Consider the following 20,898-nt stretch of genomic DNA (forward strand, 5'->3'; position numbering starts at 1 on the left):
GAAGTAGCATAAAATGTAAATACCACAGGCCTGAATAGCCTTAAGTACTTAAGTACAGTATTTATATGTGCTTAGTTATTTTCTATCCCTGCCATTTCTATGGTAAATAATCAAGTACAGAAACAGTACTTACGTACAGTACTTAAGTAAATGTACTTAGTTGCCTTCCATTTTCTGTGTGAGTTTACTACTTGTGTAAAAAGTATGAATACCACACTTTGAAAATACTCCACTACAAGACAAAATCCTGCATTCAAGTACATATTGTGCAGTAAAATGTGTCTCTGTCAGTGTTTCACAATTATATATGATGTTTCTAGATCAATATTACTGGTGCAATAATCAGAATGTTGCATTTTCATTTGTTAGCTAGCTTAATCTACAGCAATGCATCGTAATGTTGCTGTCCTGTGAGAACCATGGAGGTCTAAAAAGTAACACAGCCCTGTTTTCAACTTTGTGACGATGCCTTTTCCAGCTGATCCAAGATGCTTTATGAATAGTTTGTTTAGCTTAAGAAGTAGGAGGATTTCCTCAACACTTAGAACACTTCATCCTTCAGTTTATCACAAACATTCAACATCAACACATCTGGAGGTACGTGGTTTTCACTGGACAGGAAGGGGATGCAAAAAATGATCTGAAAAGTAACTAAAGCTGCAGAGAAATGGAGTAAAAAGTACAATCTCAGTACAACCTCTGAGATGTAGTGGAGTAGAAGTAAAAAGTAGCTTAAAATGGATAACCGCTATAGTGAAGTACATGGAACACACAATTGTATAGATGGTACAGTTCCTAGTTACTCTCCGCCACTGGAATTACATTTATATATTTTGGACAAAACACTTGAAGTTGAAAGACACAAACTTTTACACACAGCATTACACGGTGTGTGTGCATTAATAAATACCATGCCACATCTCTGACCGTAGTGCTGCAGTACTGAGACGAGCAGCTCAGTGACCCTTTGCTTTCATCCCCATATCAGCAGCCGTGTGGCAGGAACAGGCTGCAGCAGCAGCAGCACATCAGGCTGCAGCAACATTTTGTCCTCTGCAGCAACACAGTTGTAGAGGCTTCACTGCTGATTAAATTAGTCATTCTGCAGTGAAGCATACTGATGACATTTCTCCCAAGAAATAAAATAGCACAGTGAAACACCTTAGATGTTATAAAATGTATAAAATCTGATGAATAATTTTTGTCTTCTTTAGTTTAATATTAGATCAATATTAATGGACTTGCTTCTTGTGCCTTTACAGATTCTACCAGGATTTAAGGATGAAAATGGATTCCAAGCCGAGTTATTTAATCATGCTCGTGGTATTTAATAATGCAGTTGCTGGTGGGACAGGCCATAACTAAGTTGACTTAGAAATCAGAGGACTGGGAAGTCTTAATGTACTAATTGGACTTCATAATTACATGATATGCCTAACGTCTGGCACAGTGCAATACATCTTTTTCACTTAAAAATTATAATTTTATTAATTTTGCAAAATTTACTGCAATTTGCACACTTGTATGCATTTTACTTTCATGTTAGCACTTGTGTTTAACATTTGTTTTTGCAGTGTTTGTGTTGTTTGTTCTTGTAGTGCTGCTGTGAGACATGCGGATATCCCCCCAGGGATAAAGGTAAGTATAAGTAATGATATACGTATGTAATTAATGGAGAAAGTAAGTAAGTAAGTAAGTAAAGAGGTAAGTAAATAAGTAATAAAGTAAGTAAAGAACAAATAATAATACAGTAAGTTTAGTATAGCATATGTTTTTCGACATACTTAATGGCTTTTTTATGACTTTTCTGGACATACTTCCTTCCATCCTTCCATCTTGAGAACTTTTTTATGAACATTCATGTACCGCACTTCGGTTCGTTGAAAACCGACTTTATTAATATTAATCTTAATCATCCTGTGCAAGAACAAACAAACAAAGTAATACCAGCAGTAGCAGTGTTAAAAGGACAGTTCAGTTTCTGGCATTTATTATCTGGAACATTGAGAGGTGAGTGTTGAGGACAGAGATCTGGCACCACTGTTAAAGATACTGTTGGGATAGTTTGCTGCCACCGCACAGCATGCAAGGAAATGTACAGAAAACAACATTTCTTTTTGATTTCCCTTTTTGAACTTGGTTTTGCTGGTTGATGACCGCTTGTCTGTTACTGCTTATCAGCAATCACCAGACTGAACTTCGACACTGATGTAAAAGTGCATTCAGCTGCAGTTCTGCTAACAGCCACTGGAAGGCAACTCCCAAAAAAACATCTCTGGCTGTATTCAGTTTCTTGGATAATCATCTTATTCTCTCAACAAAAACATTGTCAGTCATTGTTCTCCACATGAATTCAAACTCTTAACTGCAAATTAAACACAAATGTACTAACAACAAGATAAAGCATTAAAGCTGCAGAACAGGTTTTAAACAAGGACATTTATTGGCTGTAAACAATGACGTGAACACCATTAACTCTGTCATCACTTCCTCTGTAGTTTGCACTGTTAGCACTGTTATCACCAATTAGCTACGAGCTGCCGGCTAGCTCCCGCCATGTTGAGAGCCGCTGAGAGGCAAATGAAATGCTCCCAATCTCGGATCGTGCACCTTTAAAACCATCCATCAGCATCACTACAGACAAACAAGACTCCAGTTGTGACGAACTGTAATTAAAGCTGCTGTGAATTTACCTACACAAAAAAGTGTCCCTGTGTATCACTGCAACAGGAAGCTGGACGGAGCAGCAGTAACTTCTTAAAGCAGAAGAAAAGAGGAGCAATGGGAAGTAACAGACTTAAAGTCCACAGCCACAACGAGGCTTGTTTTGTTCACTACAGTGCAGAAAACAAAACCACTGAATGGACGTAACAGCACTAAAAAGCTTTGCATTGTGCCGACAGTAAAAAGCGGCTTCCTCTTCCCTCAGAATACAAGAACATTGGTCGACTGCTGCTCTTATGCAGCAATATGTCCATGCTCTGATTGGCCCGTTTGGAATCCATCTTTCTTTACTTTCTTTCTTTCTTTAAAAAGTGCAAATTCCTCAAAGAGTGCAAACCCAAGAAAAACAATAACACATTTCCACTCACCCTAAAATCTATAATTCTTAGCTTATACACATATATTTTCTGTATTTTATGTCCTCTAATGTCTCTGTAGCCGCTTAAAAAAGTTAAAAACTAACTGTGATCTTTTTCTATTTTTAGATTATTTGATTATTTCCTTTTTTTTCTCTCTTTGGCTTAAAGGTGCACTGTGGAGTTTTCTAACAAATGTGTTGAATGCATTTCCTTCCACATCCTGCATCGTTTACATCCATGTTTACTAGTTTACTTTGCTGAGCACCATAGAGATAGAAGATGAGTAGAACGGACATGAACAAAACAGAAAGAAATGAAAAAAGTAACAAGTTTGACTCACTTATGTATAACGTTAACAACTTGGTTTGATGAGATGTGAATACTGGCTTTTAAAAAACTGAAAACAGTTGTGCACCATCTGTATCCCCCTCTCTCTATTGGCCTTCCTCCTCCTCCTCTTCGTCGTCCTCACCGTCGCTCTCCTCCAAAAGGCGGGATTGGTGAGCCAGCCGCTGCGCCACGGCCGTTACCATGGCAGCGCCCTTCCCGCTGCCGTCCTCCGAGACAAGGAAGGTGATGTCACATTCGGGGGCGAGGAGGCGCACCGTCGCCCGGAGCTCCTCGCTGAAACTACGGGAGGGGGGGAGGAGAGAGGAGAGGAGGAAGGAGAGAGGAGGGGAGGAGAGTGAATGGGAAGACAAGAGACTAGAATATAGTGGACACTGTCGTGAGAAAGTGTCTTCTGCAGAAATGTTTTGTTAAAATGATGCTGACGCTAAGGAGTGAATGGGACTTTTAAACAGTGAGATGCTTTGATTTGTGACATTCTCACAAAGACAGGAATTGTAAATACATAAATATATGATTTCATATCTCCACAAAACTGATCGTCCTCCTGGTTAATTTGCTTGGTGGGTGTTTTCCTCTCATCACCTCAACTCAATGATAGTTTGACTTTTTTGGGAAAACCAAAAAAATACTAAAAATGTATGGAAAAAAACATACCTTGCGATGAATTTTTGAACTTTTACATTTTTCTTGCCAATGTTTAATTTCACGGCGTCTGTATTTTTCTCATAGTGCTTCTTACGTGGGGTGTTTTCTGTAGACCGTCCCGTCCACCCCAACAGTGGTCTTCAGACGGTCCAGCCGGCGGTTGACCCGGATACGGTTGGCGAGGGTTGCCAGGGCAGCGCCGCACAGACGAGCGGAGCGCGAGGAGACGGTGTCGCAAACCAGACGCACCACGCAGGAGTCGACCAAATCGCACTTCAATCCCAACTTGGTCAGAATGTTCTGCGTGTTTTCCAGACCGTCGTCCTGCCTGAACCACAGACACAGACGGGAAGTAAAGACGCACAGATTAGTGTTCAACTTTGCCGTCTGTTGTCGTGTAAAATGTTCTGAAATTGGTGTAAATCTATAATATTCTGTCTCAAATAAAAGCCTGGTTGTTTCTTAAAGTGAGGGAAATAAATCGCACCAAAAGATATGAAACAAGTTTAAAATGACTGAATATCTCATTAAAGAAATAACTGAATCCAGATCAGAAGGTTTATGACTCCAGATGACAAAGACAACGTGGATGATTGAATTAAATAGATTTATCGGACACTCACTCCTCAATCTCAGAGATGAACTTTGTCTGAAATGCCTCCGGGGTCAGCAGCGCCTCCGATGTCTGTCCCTTAAACAGCAGCTTGTCCTCCGTCAGCCTCACCAGCAGAAGCCGAACGATTTCTCCCAAATACATGCCGCTGATCATCTTCTCAAAGCTTCACAGGAAAACAAGCACAGAAAGAGACAAAAAAAACATCTATCAGTCATCAGAAAATGGGTAAAAACCACATACAATTAAAAAAGAAGTAAAGATTTGATTTCAAACAGCATGCTCTTTTGCGTTTTCTCCTCATTTGTTGATTTTGCAGTTCAAAACCCAAAGATTTTAAATTGAGAGAAAAAGCAGTGAATCATCACTCATGTGAGAAGCTGGAAGCAGACAATTATTTGGCATCTGTTCTTGACAAATAACGGTTGATGTATATTTAAAACTTCTTCTAAATTTTCTGTTGTTCGACTAATTCTGTTTCAGGACTGAAAACAGTTTGACCCGTCGGACTCACGTGTGGACGCCGGGGTTGATGGACGTCTCGTCCACCACGACGTCAAACTCCGTCAGGATGTCTTTGAGGGAGCCGTCGTCTCCGAAGCCGCCCCACTCTGTGTTGATGCACATCCGCCCGTCCTCGCCCTCCACACGCTTCACGTTCTTCATCTCCTCCATGTAGCAGGCGTTGGTTCCCGTACCTAAAGAGAGAAGAGAAGAGAAGCACCATGCCGGATTGAAAAAAAACCACACAGCCGGCATTCATTACAACACACATAATCTGAGGGTGTGGTCACTCCTGAGACTTAAGTAGTTTGAAGCGTGGAATAATAACACTGGAATTCTGCAACATGTTAATGATTTTCTTTGGTCTCATTATTTTCTGAATAGATTCAATTAAACAATTTTCCTTATCACAAATAAACCCAGATTTTGGATGTTGCAACATCAAATTTGGGTGAGGTTTATTAAAAGTCATCTGCTGTGTTGACTCCTCTGAATTTTAATCCAGCCCCATCCTCAACTCCACTCATCCAGTGGAATATCTCAAGATTAAATGTATTGAAGAGGGCTTAGCTGCCCTTTAGGCCCAACTGGAAAATTAACTATTTAATCAATCAATCTTTACTGTCCCCAAGGAGGCAATTTTTAGTTGTCTTATTATTATTCATTAGAATTCAATTCTTGCATTTTGCAGTCTTGTGAGTACGATGGTTATTAATTTATGTTATTTAATTCAGGAGACGGTGTGCATTGGGATCTGCCGCAGTGATTTAAAGGAACAGTATGTAGAATTTAGTGGCAAATAAAATATTCACAACTATCTCTTCATTAGTGTACAATCACCTGAAACTAAGAACTTTTGTGTTTCTGTCACCATAGAATGAGCCGTTTTATATCTATAAAGAAAAACAAACAAACGCTAGCTCTAGGGAGAGCGTTTCGTGTTTTTCCGTTACCTGAAGGCCACTGTGTTTCTCCAACACGCTTGGAAAGGGAGGAGTGAGCGGAGGAGTATTCAGCTGGATGCAATCTACAACCTCACCACCAGATGCCACTAAATCCTACACACTGCTCCTTTAAGGGATTTGGAGATATTGCGGCTGATTGTACGTTAACGTCAATACACACCACAACCAAACCTTCCTGCTTTGTCTGAGACACACACACACACACACACACACACACACACACACACGGGTTGGTGTAATCATTTCCTGAGGGAAAACCGTTTGCTTCATATTGCAGCGCACAAACTAATTAGAGCGAAGAAAGGAGCTACAACACGACCCTCATTATATCTAATAATGCTGTGGAGGAGCTTCTCCTGTTCACCAGGTGCAACACATTATGTCTCTGAGGTATAAAATAGTGTGTTCTGTAAGGCTCAGTAACATCCTCCTGGGTAATGTGGGTTTCAAACAATACCAGTTACTGCACCACCAGGGCTTATGGGAAATGGTGTTTGTTAATATATACTATACACTGAGTGCTTCCTTGTCATGCTACATTATACTTCTACTTCACTACATTCTGGGGGCCAATATTGTACTTTTTACTCCACTACATTCATATGACAACATTAGTTACTCAGAAAATATGAATACTAAATATAATCAACTAATAAAATAAATCCTGATATTAAAATAAGCTTCACCTGAAGTGATGAACACATTAATGCATCAATAATATCCCAGTACAGTACTTTAGTAAAATCAGCAATACTACAGTGTAGAAATACTCTGTTACAAGCACTAGAAAACTTAAGTATTAGAATCAAAATATACTTAAAGTACCAACATTTTAATGTACAACTTCAAAATTATACTTATACTTGAAATGAACGCATTAAAATGTTGGTACTTTAAGTATATTTTGATGCTTATACTGACATATTTATACTTTGGAAAAGTGTTCTAGTGCTGTACTGTACTGCTTGTATTCATACAATGTAGTATTGATAATTTTAAAATAATATTTAAAATAAAATCCCAAATATTTTTTGAGAAATCCAGTGAAACACTATTTTGCTGTCAGGTTCATCTGAGGACATGGTGACGTTGTTTACTTGTTAAAATAAACGGTTACCTATGATCATGCCGATCTCACAGCTCTGGTCTCTGTAGCCGCAGCTCATCATCGTGCCCACTGTGTCGTTCACCATGGCAACTGAGCCTATATCATAGTCCTGCAGAGAGAGAGAGAGAGAGAGAGAGAGAGAGAGAGAGAGAGAGAGAGAGAGAGAGAGAGAGAGAGAGACAGACAGACAGACAGATAGACAAGAGAGAGAGAGACAGAGAGACAGACAGATAAGAGAGAGAGACAGGTGTGTATGTGCTTCCTATTTATAATCTGTATTCCAAACAACCTGCCTACACACACATTTTGTGCAAAGAGAAACTGCAGAATGTCACATTGGTTCTATTAAGAGTCTGAGACAACAAACAACATGGAACCAGCTTCATGTACATCCATAAGCATCGGTAGAGATAAAGGACCACATGATGCTACTTCACAGCACTGATTAAAGATTTAGAGGAGCATTCTGGGAAACAAAAGCAGGTTGGGCAGCATGACACTTACAACATCCTCCAGCTTCTCATTGGTTCAAGTGCATCTGAACCCCCAAGATTCTTTTGTTCTTTGTGTTTTTCGGCTGGATTTGACAAGAACTGCAACTAACCATTATTTTCAGAATCGACTGATTGTTTTCTTGATTAAGCAACGAAGCATTTAGTATTAAGTCATATTTTGTATTGGACTGCAACTAATGATTATTTCCAATATGGATTAATCTGCTGATTCTGCTCATTAACCGATTGATTGTTTGGTTTGTAATTCTATTACATTGTTGTCTGTTATTTATTTCATCTTTTTCATTTTGTTGTTTTAATGTGGCTCGGTGAAGCACTCTGGGCTGCATGATTGTATAAAAGGTGCTTTATACATAAAGTTGAGTTGCAAAAATAGTGAAAATAGTGAGAATGGGCATCACAATTACCCAGAGCCCAAAGTGACACCTAATGTCCAAACCTCAACATTACTACTAACACATTACAAATATTAATATTATTTAAAGGAAAAGCAGCAAATATTCACATTTTTGAAGCTGCAACCATGAAATGTTTTTGCATGAAAAGATAACTTAATAATAATTTCAGCTGCACTTCATATGTTTTGAATACAAAAACCTAATTTGTAAAATAACTTAGTTGTAAAAAGTACAATATTTTCCTCTGAAATGTAGTGAAAGTACAGCACTTGAGTACATGATTAGATTCCACCAACTCCTCCCATCTGAGAAGCTGAAACCAGACGACGTTTAACTTGATTATAGATCATCAAAATAATTGCCAATCAACTTTCTGATTAATCGACGTATCGTCGCAGCTCTCAACATGACATTTCATCATATTGCGTCACATCTTATTTTAAATATCACCGTGCAAGCCTCAGTATTGTAGACTGACCCCTCTCCTGTGAATGGCCTCCTTCAGTAACTTCACCACGTCTTTGCCCTCCACTCCGGAGCAGTTGAAGCCTTTAGTCCATCTGATCAGGATGCTCTGTGTAGAGAGAACATTTCACATGAAACACAGACACCTTTTGAAAGATTGAGCTGATCTTCTAAAAACACCTGCAGCACAATGGCCCTCAAGCAATTACATTTGTATATTCTTAAATCCTGCAGTTTTTCTGTGAGGTTTGGTTAAAACGTGTAGTGTGTGTGTGTGTGTGTGTGCGCGTGCGCGTGCGTGTGTGTCTGACCTTGTCGATTTCTTTCTGTTCGCAGGGGAAGGAGAAGGTGAAGCCCAGAGGAAGAGTTTGTCCCTTCAGTTTCTGAGAGACGAGGAAGTCATTGAGACAGGCGGCGATGTGGTCGAACAACTGGATAGAAAGAAAGACGGATATTTATCATCTTAATATATATACAGATAGTAGGGATGTCCTTTTGGCTCCAATCCTGATCCAAGTCATTCAATATTGGTAAATATCAGCATCAAAATATATTTAGAGTACCCAAAGAAAGAAATACTCAATTATGCAGAACTGCACTGCTGCATAGCTTGTGAAATTCCCCCTTAATCAATAATAATTGAATTATTAATCTAAATCTGCAAAGCAACTACTGTTTCTGAGATGTAGTAGAAGTGTTCAGTAGCAGAAAATAGAAATACTCAAGTAAAGCACGAGTACCTCAAAACTCTACTTAATTACATTCCATTTTAATATTCTATGTGTGTGTTCTATGTGTGTGATGGAAAAAAGGCTGCTCTCGTGAATATATTAGTTTTCATTTTTCTTATCTTAAAATTGTACATTGTTTTTGATGCTGCATCAGACTCGCCTGTTCTCCAGGTCCCAGCATCATTTCTTTGGGGATGGCACAAATCTGACTGTCCATCTTCAGCACTCTCTGCTGCTCCTCCACCACACGGACATGGAGCACCCGGAAGTTTGTTCCACCGAGATCCAGCGCCAGGAAGTCGCCCTTCTCTGCCGGGAGGAAGGAAACGCATTGGTTTATTGTTACAGTTGAGCGTAAAAATCTGAGATATTAAAAGGTTTATGATGATAAAGTATACACAGTAATGTAAAAAGGTACCCGTCCCGTCCGGTGTGGCCCTGACGAAGGTGGGCAGCATCTTGACGGGCGCCTTGTGGTGAGAGTGTTTCCCCAAACCTCGAATCAGATCCTTCCTCAGCCGAGCAGAAACCTCCTGCAGCTTCTCCAGAGACAGGTGGAAATGCTCCAGGTACTCCTGTACCTGCAGAGAGAGAGAGAGCGAGAGAGCGAGAGAGATAAAAAATTCACTTTTCTGACCTAAATGTATTTGTGCAGACTTGATATACATCAGTAACCAGTTCATGTTATAATCAACTTTGACTTTGTCTTCTGTCCACCAGATCTGTTTTGGTTACACGTTAATATATTTAGACTTCATTATGCCAATAAAAAATAAAAAAGTAAAATGTAAATGAGAGAGAGAGTTCCAGTCTGGAACAGCCTTATTGTTTTTTTTAAATGTTTAAGTTTGCTTCATTTGTCTGTTTGTTTTGTTTATTTCGTTTTATTATGTTTAATCAGTTCTAATTTGTACAATCAATACTAGGCAGCACATTTTTACACACACACACACACACACACACACACACACACACACACACACACACACACACACACACACACACACACACACACACACACACAAAAATGTTGTTCTATTTTATTGCAGATTGTCAACATAAAGCAAACAACCATGAGAAAAAAGCCAAATAGTAAATAATAACAATATTAATTAACTATATTTACACACATAAATCAAAATAATAGAAAAATATAAAGTGAAGGCAGAACACCGTTCACATAATGTATCCACAGGATGGCAGTGTTTCCTCAAACTCTTCACTTTGAAACCACAGAGCCCACTACTGTAGATGTTATTTAAAATTGATAAAACAAGAGTTTCCTCTCCGTTGTTGTTATGCAGCCCTTTGGGTCACTACGCAGCAAAAGCTATTTCAAACAGATCTGAACAATGTCGTCCTACCAGTTAAATAATGCAGCACATGATATGATATATGACAAGGATGTTATCTAATATAACCAGGAGTCTTAAATGTCACTGAGAGTTTCTATAAAACAAAGAGAGATCCTGCGCTCAGAGGAGAGGCGGGGTTTGATCCTGTTGCTGTGGATGACATCATGTTTCATGAAGGAACTTCCTGACTATGTCTACAGTGATTGGTTGACAGGTGAAATAAATATACATCACTTATTTAATGTGAATTTAATGAACTGTCAAAACATGCAAACACCAACATATAGGCCTTTATATGACGACAGAGAATATCAGCGACAGGTGGGGTTTGTAACTCTCTTTTGAGCCCCGTTTTGTTAGCTTTTGTTCAAATTCTGCCTAATTGGCACCATGACAAGTATGCCGAAGTAGTAATTGGATGTTCCTGTTTGCAGAGTACCCATGGACGTACAGACAACTATCACTGGATTACTTTGATACTGAGAAAAACTTAAAAACATGAAGATTCTCAGGCAAGTTCTGAAGCCTCTTTTTTTTCTAATTTCTAAGTGGATTTATGGACGTTTATTCTCGATGGACATCAGAGACAATGTTCTCCTCGGGAAGTCACGCTGAATAATGTTTCATGTTTGTGAGTTCAGAGTTATGACATAAAGAGCAAATGCGATCTTTGACTCACGATCACCTCACCTTTACAGTAAAGCATTCAGTCAAACACCCTTAAATAAATTGAGTAATTTACCTAATCAATGCATAACCTAGATGCGTTTATTCTAATCACAGTATAAATTACTGACACAATCTGTGTTCATTTTAGAAGCAGAGAGGATCAGAGAGTTAGATAAAGGAAGAAGGTCATCATGACCTGTGAGAGCGTGTGAGAGAGAGTCTCCGTATAATGAGATGCCTGGCACCACCGCACTAAAAACAAGCTCGCAAAAGTGATGTGCAGGTTGGGAAGAGTTTCAGTTATATAACGTAGTTTGGTGTATTAGCACCTCCACTTGAGTAAAAGTGTAACGGCGCATGATCCTGTTTTTAATTCATAACCAATCAGAGAACGACAGTGACTTCAGGGTTTTGATTATTGGCCAATCAGGAGGAGCGTTGCATGAAAGTAAAAAAAAAATAAATAAATAAAAAAAAGAGGGTGCGGGGAGAAATGCTCTTTGTCTGCATTCAGAATCCACACCCATACATTTTTCAGATCTGCATTATTTGTCTGCAAATCTGATTGATAGAACACTTTTTACCTAAGAACTAGAGCTCTGTTCTTCTGTGTCTCAGCGTTCGGTTCCTATCTATTAGTTCTTCTTTCATTAAAGATGAAGAAGAAAACGACAAACCCTCTTCTGACGAATTAGACGACAAAAAGAAGCTTTAATCCTGTAATTCAGTTTCAAGTTCAGGTTGTCTGTTGAAGGTGCAGATTAATCAATTCATAGCATGTATGACCTGAAGTTAAATTACAATTTACTGCGGTCTATGTTCAATGGAAATAAAAAGGTAAACAATGAACAGTAAAAAGACGTGCATGTGTCTGCTGTTTATGCTCCAACATTTCTGTGAATGAAATGCTTCAGAGGCACATTGTGCAGGAAGAGGCCTGGCTGGCACGACATGTTATGATCCTCTGGAGATGCCTGGCAACAATTCACACTTCTCTTCCTGTTTTCCACTTCGGTTAAAGCTGGAGTAACATTGTGCAGATTTAAGAAGCTCTAACTTACCAAACTGCATCTATAACACATAGTGCTCTGTGGCGTACAGTACAGAGCACCTTCTTTCACAACTGTTATGTTGCAACCTCTGATTTAGAGACTAAGAACTGGTCCCCACAAGGTTTAGAGATTAAATCGTAGGTTTATGACTTTTTGTTGTTGTTAGGGTTACATTTAGCAGATGTACGTGGGGGACATATGGGACATATCACCCAGAAATGATGTGCAGCTTCCTGTTGTGTGTCTACGGACTGCCTTTGCTGCATTGTCTGTATCGGCCCTCCCAACAAAATTAACTTCCTTTTTGGATAATAAAGGCAACCTTCAACTTCAGCACAAGAGCAGCGTCGTTATTTAAAGGAGGTTTGGAGAAAAATGCTTCACAGAAGGCCACAGAGAGGGGGATTCTGGGTAAAAAACGTCCACAGAGGCTTTCAGAGGAACGAACATTTCTGTTCATTTCATTTCTGGGGTACAACATGTATTCCAAGAGGTCCTCTGCTTTGGTTTTAAAAAGTTTGGGAAGTGGTCTACAGCCATGTTAGTGTGCTTAGGCACAGCAGAGGTTTGAGCTAAATGCTAACATCAGCATGCTAAGAAACTCACAATGACAAAGCTAACATGCTGAGCTGAAGCAGGTAGTTCACCATGTTCACCATCTTAGTTTAGCATGCTAACATTTGCAAGTGAAATTCATGGGAATGTTTTGCAGGTATTTAGTCACAAACCAATTGAACATACTGCAATGTAAACCTGATGATGGCCCTAAAGGACAAGTCAGAGGATCACCATGATTGTCTGTACAAGATGTAATGGTAATCGATCCAACAGTTGGACCAAAATGGTGTACTGACCAACAGGCCATCCATAGGGCCATGCTAGCCACGTGCTAGCACTGCTAAAAGCAGTCTAGAGTACAGCATGCGGTGCAACACCTCAACTACAGACACAGAATGTAGTTTGTGTTTAAAGCTTTCTTTTCCTGTTGCTGATCACTTCGACATCGTGGTAAAGCCTACTTTATTTTTCACGTTAGTTTTTATTTTTGTCTTTGTGTCCTCATCAGTTCAAATAAACCAAACCCTCCTTAATCCAATATTTAAACCCAGACACACCTGGAGTATAAGTCCTAGAAACTGTGTGGGTGAATTTGTGAAATGTGTGTGGGCAGGATTTGTATTTGTGTGTTTCTGTAGATCCAGGTTTCAACATGGAGGCTTGGATTGGTTCACTAACAGGACCAGTTTCACCGAAAGCCAATCTGCGGTGTGATGGTCTTTACTGTCAGTGTCTGAAATATCTCAGACAAGTTACAACAGTCCTGTTGGTCCTGCTATCCACGAATAAAATCATGGAGGAATAGTAGGTATTAAATGCCTAAACCTAGACCCTAAACTCTGACAGAATCCAAGACCGGCTCCCACATGGACCCTCTTCAGTCCTGAACCGGGCCTTTTCTAAGGAAAACTGTGAACCCACAGAATAATGTAGTGAGTTAATGATGTGCTCTTTGGTCTTGGCTTTAACTCTACAGGTAATAATTAAAGTTACAACAAACATATTAATCCATTCATGACACCTTTGCATCTGCAAAAAAAAATAAAGACACAACTCTCCAAACTCTTTTTATAAAAGATATTTCTCTAACTAGAGCTTCAACACAAACTGTTTTAGAGGAGGGCTTTAGCTGACAGACATCTCACAACTTGAGATTAAAGTCAGGATAGCACATTGTTACAGCTGGTATCATCCAATAAAGTATAATAAAACACATCGGTTTTAATACTTTTAGAAAAATAAATGAATCACGTACTTTCATTTCATTCATAATTGTTGTTACATAGTTATTCACTGTTATCTTTATTTTTACAATATGTTTTAAATATCTCGTATTTGACGTCACTTGTCTTTTTTTGATGTTTCTCATTTTTGCATTAATCTTTTTCTGTGTATTTTCACCTACAGAGAAGCACATTATATTGCATTTGTTCATATGAAATGTACTATGTATAAATAAAGTTGTATTATTGTTATTATAGTTCCATAGTCTTTGAGTTAAACCTGTTTCCAGCACCATGGGATCGGGCTCAGGTCTGTACACCATTCCTCTCTTGGTCTCTTCTTCTTCTTCTCCGTCCTGACATAGCGTTGCATGTTTGTTCAGGCCTTGTTTGGCTCTTTCTCTCTGGAGTCATAGATTCTTTCTTCACTTCCGTCCCTCACATAGTTATCTCTTCTCTTTCTCTCGTGCCTCTGCATGCGTAGACATACTTTGTACGTACAGACATACCTTGTATTCACCAGCCTGGGATATATACGGCACAATCACGGTGCACTAGTGGTGAAAGAAGTACCTGTATTTTACCACAGTAGTGAAATAATTTTTAAATTGCAGCTGGTAAATGTAGGGTATGTATTCTACATAATTCCTACTGAAGGTATCTTATGTCTTATTGACATATTAATATCATAATTGATTTGTAAATCATATTTTTTATTATTATCTGGAAAGTAATTACAGTTCTCGAATAAATGTAGTGAAATAAAAATTATAATATTTGCCTCTAAATTGTAGTAAAATAGAAGTATAAAGTAGCACGCAAATCAAAATAGTATATAGTAAATGTACTTCATGGTTGACTGAAAGTAATCAGCAGGGTGCAGGTTTTTTAAAAATAGAGAAGAGAGTTGGGTGTGACTCCATCTGTCTTCCTGAGGTATTTCAAATGAAACCTGCTTAACTTCATTATTATGAGTGTTAACCTTACAATGAATGATCCCGTGACTTATCCTCCTGCATGAATCAGACTAATACACTCTTTGATTTCCTAATCCAAGAATCCTCCCAGCAACAACAACCACTCCCCAAAACAGACAGTTTCTTGCCGCTGTGAGTAACGAGTCTTAAATCACACGAGCAGAAGGTTGTGAATGAGGCTAAAATAAAGGTTTTACAAAATCACACTGAAGCAGTCACTTTGACAGTTTGCCTCATAAATTTGAGACACTGAAAGTTATTGTACTCTTTGTTTTCAAAATAACGTCTTCATATGTTGTTGTGTATTAGTACTGAATGCCAATTGCTCTACTGTCTGCATTCTAATTATTAGCTTTGTTTGTAACCTCTGGTCAGTGTCTAAATCTAGAAACAGTTCAAAAGTATTACAAAAGTGTACTCATCTGGCAGCGGTGATTATATATATACTGTTTAATCTACAGTACAATCTGTGCAGCAATTAATCTATAATACATCATATTTTAAACAATTTTTATATATTATTACATGTAAAACCTTGATCCTCAAAGTAACTAGCTGCCAGATAAATGTATTGGAGTAAAAACTACAATATTTGTCTCAGAAGTGGAGTAGAAGTATAAATAAGCTTAAAATGGAAATACTCAAGTAAAGTACAAGTAGCCAACTTTATCAAGGAGAGTACTTGAGTAAATGTTACTTTCCACCATTGCCTTTAACAGAACTTCTCTTTTTCACTAGTTAATTTATGCATAAGTTGTTTCTTTTGTTTTCAAACAGCCTGGGTGTTTAGATGTTGTTTGAAAAATGATTTTTCGCCTCTGTGTCTGGTATATGTTGCAGAATTTAAAAACTCACATATCATAGGGCTGATTTGCTGACATAAATGACTCCGGTGTCTTGTACCTTACTGAGCGTGTTCGGAGGGATGCCGTCCGTGTGCAGAGTCCAGGTGTCTCCGCTCATCTCGGCCCCGCTGCCCTTGCTTCTTTTCTCTGCGCTGCTCATCTGGACAGAAGAGTTTTAAAAAGGTCAAGTTCATCCAAAATACAAAACATACTTTCGAGACTAAGAGTCTATGTGAGGCTGTACCAAATGAGCTAATTGCTAACGGCAGAACGCTAACAACTATGCTGTTTCTTATCAGGTATAATGTTAATCATGTTCACCACGTTAGGTTAGCATGCTAACATAGACTTGCTAGCACTAAACACAAAGTGCATTTGAGGCCGATGGAAATGTCATAATCGTTGCAGGTATTTGATCATAAACCCGAGATATTAGGCACATAAAGATGTTGACCTGATGCTAGCGCTTAAAAGTCAGAGGATCACTGAAGTGATCTCGTACAGACTTACCAGCTACACAATTATTTGTTATGCTCAGCTGTTTGTGGACTCACCTTCAACCAATATTGGCATTGAAGCCTGAAGCCAATCAGACTTCTTTAGCTTTTCAAGTGTTGAAAACTAGACCAGAACCTGCAGGGCTGGTTCTGCTGTTGGTCATTGTCCTTTAACAGACTGAAAAGCAAGTCAACTTTATTTCTATTAGCTCATAGCAGATAGCAATGTTGATTGGATTTACACTTTGGTCCGGACTGATATTGGAGGGATTGGAGGGATTCTAGGTAAGAAGAGAGGCCCCAGGCCTGCAGACTCACAAGTGAATCCCTGTGCAGTTTAAGTGAATGGGGACGATATTGTTGATTGTCATAGTCTTCAACCAATCAGATCTTTAGTTTGACATGTTGGGCGTATTCGTTGACGTGCCAGAGCCTGCTAGCTGGCCTACAACTACGTCAGCATTAACGGGCAGCTCAGTTTTCAGGTGCAGCGCTGCAGTGAGGTGCAGCGTGCGCTGTGTATTTTCTTTTACCCGACAATGTGTCTGCATGTCTTCCTCACGAGCTGTATGCAGCATGTGAGCGACTGTTTAGTGGCCTATTTGTGAATAATGAAACTGAAACTATTTAAATGCAGTTTAATACATGGATTGTTTGAACAGTCAGATGGTGCATTCACATGCTCCATACTTCCTCATCAGAGGTTATTATGCAGGTTATTGTCAAGGTGTATGTTTCAGGGTTTAAAACACTGCAAATAAATTCTTACTCTGAAGCAAAATCATACTTTCTAAACATGTAAGTGAATCACCCAGAATCATTTTTTCCCCCAAAATCACGCGGCTTTACAGTGTTTAGTCCACAAACAGGAAGGTCAAGTGAAAAACAGAAGTCCTTATTTCACTTCCACCTGTTGTCCATCATCAGACTGGTCCAAACACACTGTGAGTTCTAAATATAAAACTTTAAACATTAATGCATCCAACCAACGTGCTAACAATCCCCCCCACCCAGTGAAACATGAAAAGAGAGCGAGCAGTAACCAGAGAGCATCACCATGTGAGTTTATCTGTTAAAAGGAGGCATCTATCTTGGGAACTGCACTGTCAGAACCGAGAAAAAGTCCCTTAATACTGAGGTCAGGAGTCACACATTGAGAGCCCACATGATGAGGACAGCTGCCTCCAACCTCAGTCATTGAACACATGGAGTTGACCTAACGAACACAGGATCAGTTGATCCTGTGGATAATAAAAATAAAATATATTTAAAACCACCAACTGCTCAGCATGCCTACAGTGATGCCGATCGAGTCGCTCTTTTCGATTTTGTTAGATAAAGTATTTAAACTCTGGCAAGTAGAAAAACATCATCTAAACTCGCCGGATAACTTCAAAGCTGCACTGATTCATATTTTCATGTCAACAATGGATCAAATGTGTCGTAAATTGATGGTAAATATCAAAGGGCCCAGATCTAATGTAGAGTACTGTACTAACTTTGGTATTTACATATTATGATACTAATATTCTACACCACTTAATTTCAGAGCGACATATTAGAGACACATATTTAATATGTTTCTACTTGCACTGATTGTTGTTGATTGTTAAATGTTTGCACCTCCCGTCACGCCAAATTCCTTGTATGTTCAACATACATGGCAATAAACGGTTCTGATTCTGATATTGTACTTTTTACTGAACTATAATCTGAAGTTACTATAAAATATGAAGATGATTGAAGTATTAAATTGTTATAATTAGTCACACCTCAAAAACAAAGGAACACCTAATTAACACATCAATAATAATAATAATCCAATAATTAAATATATAACATTGACAGGAGCCATTCTGCACAATAAGTGCCAACAATTTTAACACTGTTAGCACTCTGTCTAACACATTTATGCTTTATTTAAGTAAAGGGTTAAGTAAGTCAACTTTTATAAATCCACAAAAAGTTAAAGAGCCTCTTTAACATCATATTACAGGAAAAACAGAGTTGCTGCTGAAGTTTAATTCAACCAATGAGATGATTTCTGTTTATATGATTAAAACTGTACTCATGTCACCCTGGCTCTTAGTATGAATGAAAAGGTGTCACACTCACTTTTCTTCCACTTGGATGGATGCAGTGTATTTATGGACGTTGTATTTCGGCCACGGCACTCAAGAGTCTCACCTGAGCAGGAACAGGACAGATGACACGTTAAGCTTCGCCTCACTTCAGCCTCTATCTTTTATTTTATTTCCCACATCTAACAGACAGTCGGTTGTAATTTCGTTTTTAAAACAATTTGAACTGACGGGATTATCACACCTACAGGGGCAGCAACAGAAGGGATTTTATCCACTTTAAGAGGGTTTAAAAGAGCATTCCAGGTTTCTGATGGCGACAGAAAACAGACGTGAGCAGATGAAGAAAGGCCAACATAACTTTTAAATATCTAGCAGGAAATATACAGCTCAAGATTTTAAATCTGGGGTTCAGTGGTCCTTTAGAAGCAGGTCTCGGGGTTAAAGGAAGGATTTGATCAACATTTGAAGGAAAAGGAGGATGAACAAGTTTTCCTTCAAAGCTTCAGTAACATCTTCTCAAACAGGCATCCACAGTTGGGTGGTTTTATGAGCTTTGGCTTCATGAAACATTTTGGGAACCAACTTTTTCTCTCTGAACTTGTAACAGGTAAAAAAATGCAGATCTTTAAACAAGAAAAGGTGAAGTAGAGTAACTCACCTTTACTTTCTGCGCCGCTCAGACTCGCAGGGAATGAACTTCCTCGAAGAATGACAAAAGAGAGTGAGAGCTCAGTTTTGAGTTTACACCCACTTCATCTGCAGCGCTAATGTCGCAACATGAAGAGGCGCGACGACAGATCCTGACAGCTGATTCAGAGGATCAAACCGGCGCTCACATGTCACGAAGGAAGACAAAGGAAGCGCTCGTGTCGCAGGAGTGTCTCTCCGCGCGTAAAGACGCACGAGGAGCGCAGAGTCGTTCTCAGAAATACATCCACTTTAAATTTAGTGTCATTAATGATGCTTTGAAATTTAAATTTAGAGCTGCGAGTTAAAAACTAGAGTAGCCTACATGCAGTGGTGGAAGTACACGTACTCAAGCGCTGTACTTAAGTACTAAAGTATTCATACTTCAACTTCACATTTCAAAAGGAAATATTTTACATTTTACTCCCACTACGTATATTTGAGTTAAGTTATTTTTCAGATTTTAGATGATAAATAAATAATGACGTATTATTATAGATAAAGATCAAACTTTATTGTTCCCCGGGATTATCACAAGCTCCAGTATATAAAGTTATATAAAATGTATAAATAAGCTCCATCTTTACGAGCTGCAACAATAAAGTGATGAACACATCAATAAGTCAATAGTCATAAGAATAGAAATTCTGAAATGGTTCATTCTGCACCATGTTTTGTACTTTTAAATATTAAATGCAGGACTTTTACACGTGACGCAGTATTTCTACATTTATACTATTTGGAACTACATACTAAACACAGTCATTATAAACGTGGTGGTAGTTTCAAGCAGAGTGGTAAACGGTCCCGGACATAGTTGATATCCGTCTGGTGAACACAGTCAACTCCGTGGATTTGAAATCAGCCTGGAACAAACAGGTTGAGGCAGTTTGTCCTGTGCAGGAACACGCGCGTGCACACATGCGCACGCACACACAAACAAAACAAGCTACCTGAAAGCTGGGTCCTCTTTGCTGCATCTCGTGGGAGGCGACGTAACCGCATTCCTCTTGTTGAAAAGTTTCTGGAAGAGAGTCGGAGGCATTTTGTACCAAAAAATCTCTTTTTTCCTTCTTCTTCTTTTCAAATCCGAGAGCAGATCTTGTTCCTTGTAACCGTCTCCAGGCATTAGTCACGCGGAACAATGTCTTATCAGGAATCTTTACTGTAAGAGTTTCTTTCAGAGCAAAATGAAAAAGAGTAAGAAATTTGTTTCCACATCACAAACATCTTATTCTTAACAAAATGATATTACTTGATGGATCAAAGATGGAGTCTTTAAGCCTCAAGGGCTCAAATCTGAACCTAAACTCATCTGCTACAGATGATGTTTTCCATTTATTTTTACACTCCATTTAAATTATTCATATAACTATTATATATAATCTGTTGTATTTTTCTTTTTACTTGTCTGACAAACAGTTCTTTCTATACGTGTCAGGGCTCCACGTACCAAGTTTCAATCCAAATTCAGCCCAACCGTTAAGCAGTTGGTGGAGCAAACTCGTCATTAAAAAAAATCAACAATGAATAGTTTAAAATGAGCTCCACCTCAACCAGCTACAACAGGAAC

General features: G+C 38.8%; 1 protein-coding gene across 2 annotated transcripts; it reads right to left on the reverse strand.

The window, feature by feature from the left end:
• Positions 1 to 1,953: 1,953 nt before the first annotated feature.
• On the reverse strand, positions 1,954 to 20,827 carry LOC142959967 (hexokinase-4-like). Of its 2 annotated transcripts, none has more exons than XM_076101504.1 (12): positions 20,279 to 20,827; positions 18,670 to 18,741; positions 16,116 to 16,217; positions 9,797 to 9,959; positions 9,539 to 9,687; positions 8,959 to 9,078; positions 8,661 to 8,756; positions 7,279 to 7,378; positions 5,207 to 5,390; positions 4,703 to 4,858; positions 4,174 to 4,407; positions 1,954 to 3,713 (listed from the first exon to the last, which is right to left on the reverse strand). In XM_076101504.1, the coding sequence occupies exons 3-12, from the start codon at positions 16,215 to 16,217 to the stop codon at positions 3,518 to 3,520; spliced, it is 1,500 nt and encodes a 499-aa protein (XP_075957619.1). In that variant the 5' UTR covers positions 18,670 to 18,741; positions 20,279 to 20,827; the 3' UTR covers positions 1,954 to 3,517. The 2 variants fall into 2 exon arrangements, with proteins under 2 accessions (XP_075957619.1, XP_075957618.1); XM_076101503.1 differs by lacking the exon at positions 20,279 to 20,827 and adding an exon at positions 19,297 to 19,594.
• Positions 20,828 to 20,898: the final 71 nt, after the last annotated feature.

This window comes from Anarhichas minor, unplaced genomic scaffold (assembly GCF_050575085.1).
Source record: "Anarhichas minor isolate MPS153535 unplaced genomic scaffold, ASM5057508v1 ptg000027l, whole genome shotgun sequence".
NCBI classification, from domain to species: Eukaryota; Metazoa; Chordata; class Actinopteri; order Perciformes; family Anarhichadidae; genus Anarhichas; species Anarhichas minor.

Bases quoted from the DNA above. Each gene is read 5' to 3' on its own strand.
- LOC142959967 (XM_076101504.1), bottom strand. From the start codon at position 16,217: ATGAGCAGCGCAGAGAAAAGAAGCAAGGGCAGCGGGGCCGAGATGAGC. The intron at 8,757-8,958 runs GTCAGACACACA...CTCTCTACACAG, and splicing joins AACAGAAAGAAATCGACAAG to AGCATCCTGATCAGATGGAC. The intron at 3,714-4,173 runs GTAAGAAGCACT...CCCCTCCCGTAG, and splicing joins GTCTACAGAAAACACCCCAC to TTTCAGCGAGGAGCTCCGGG.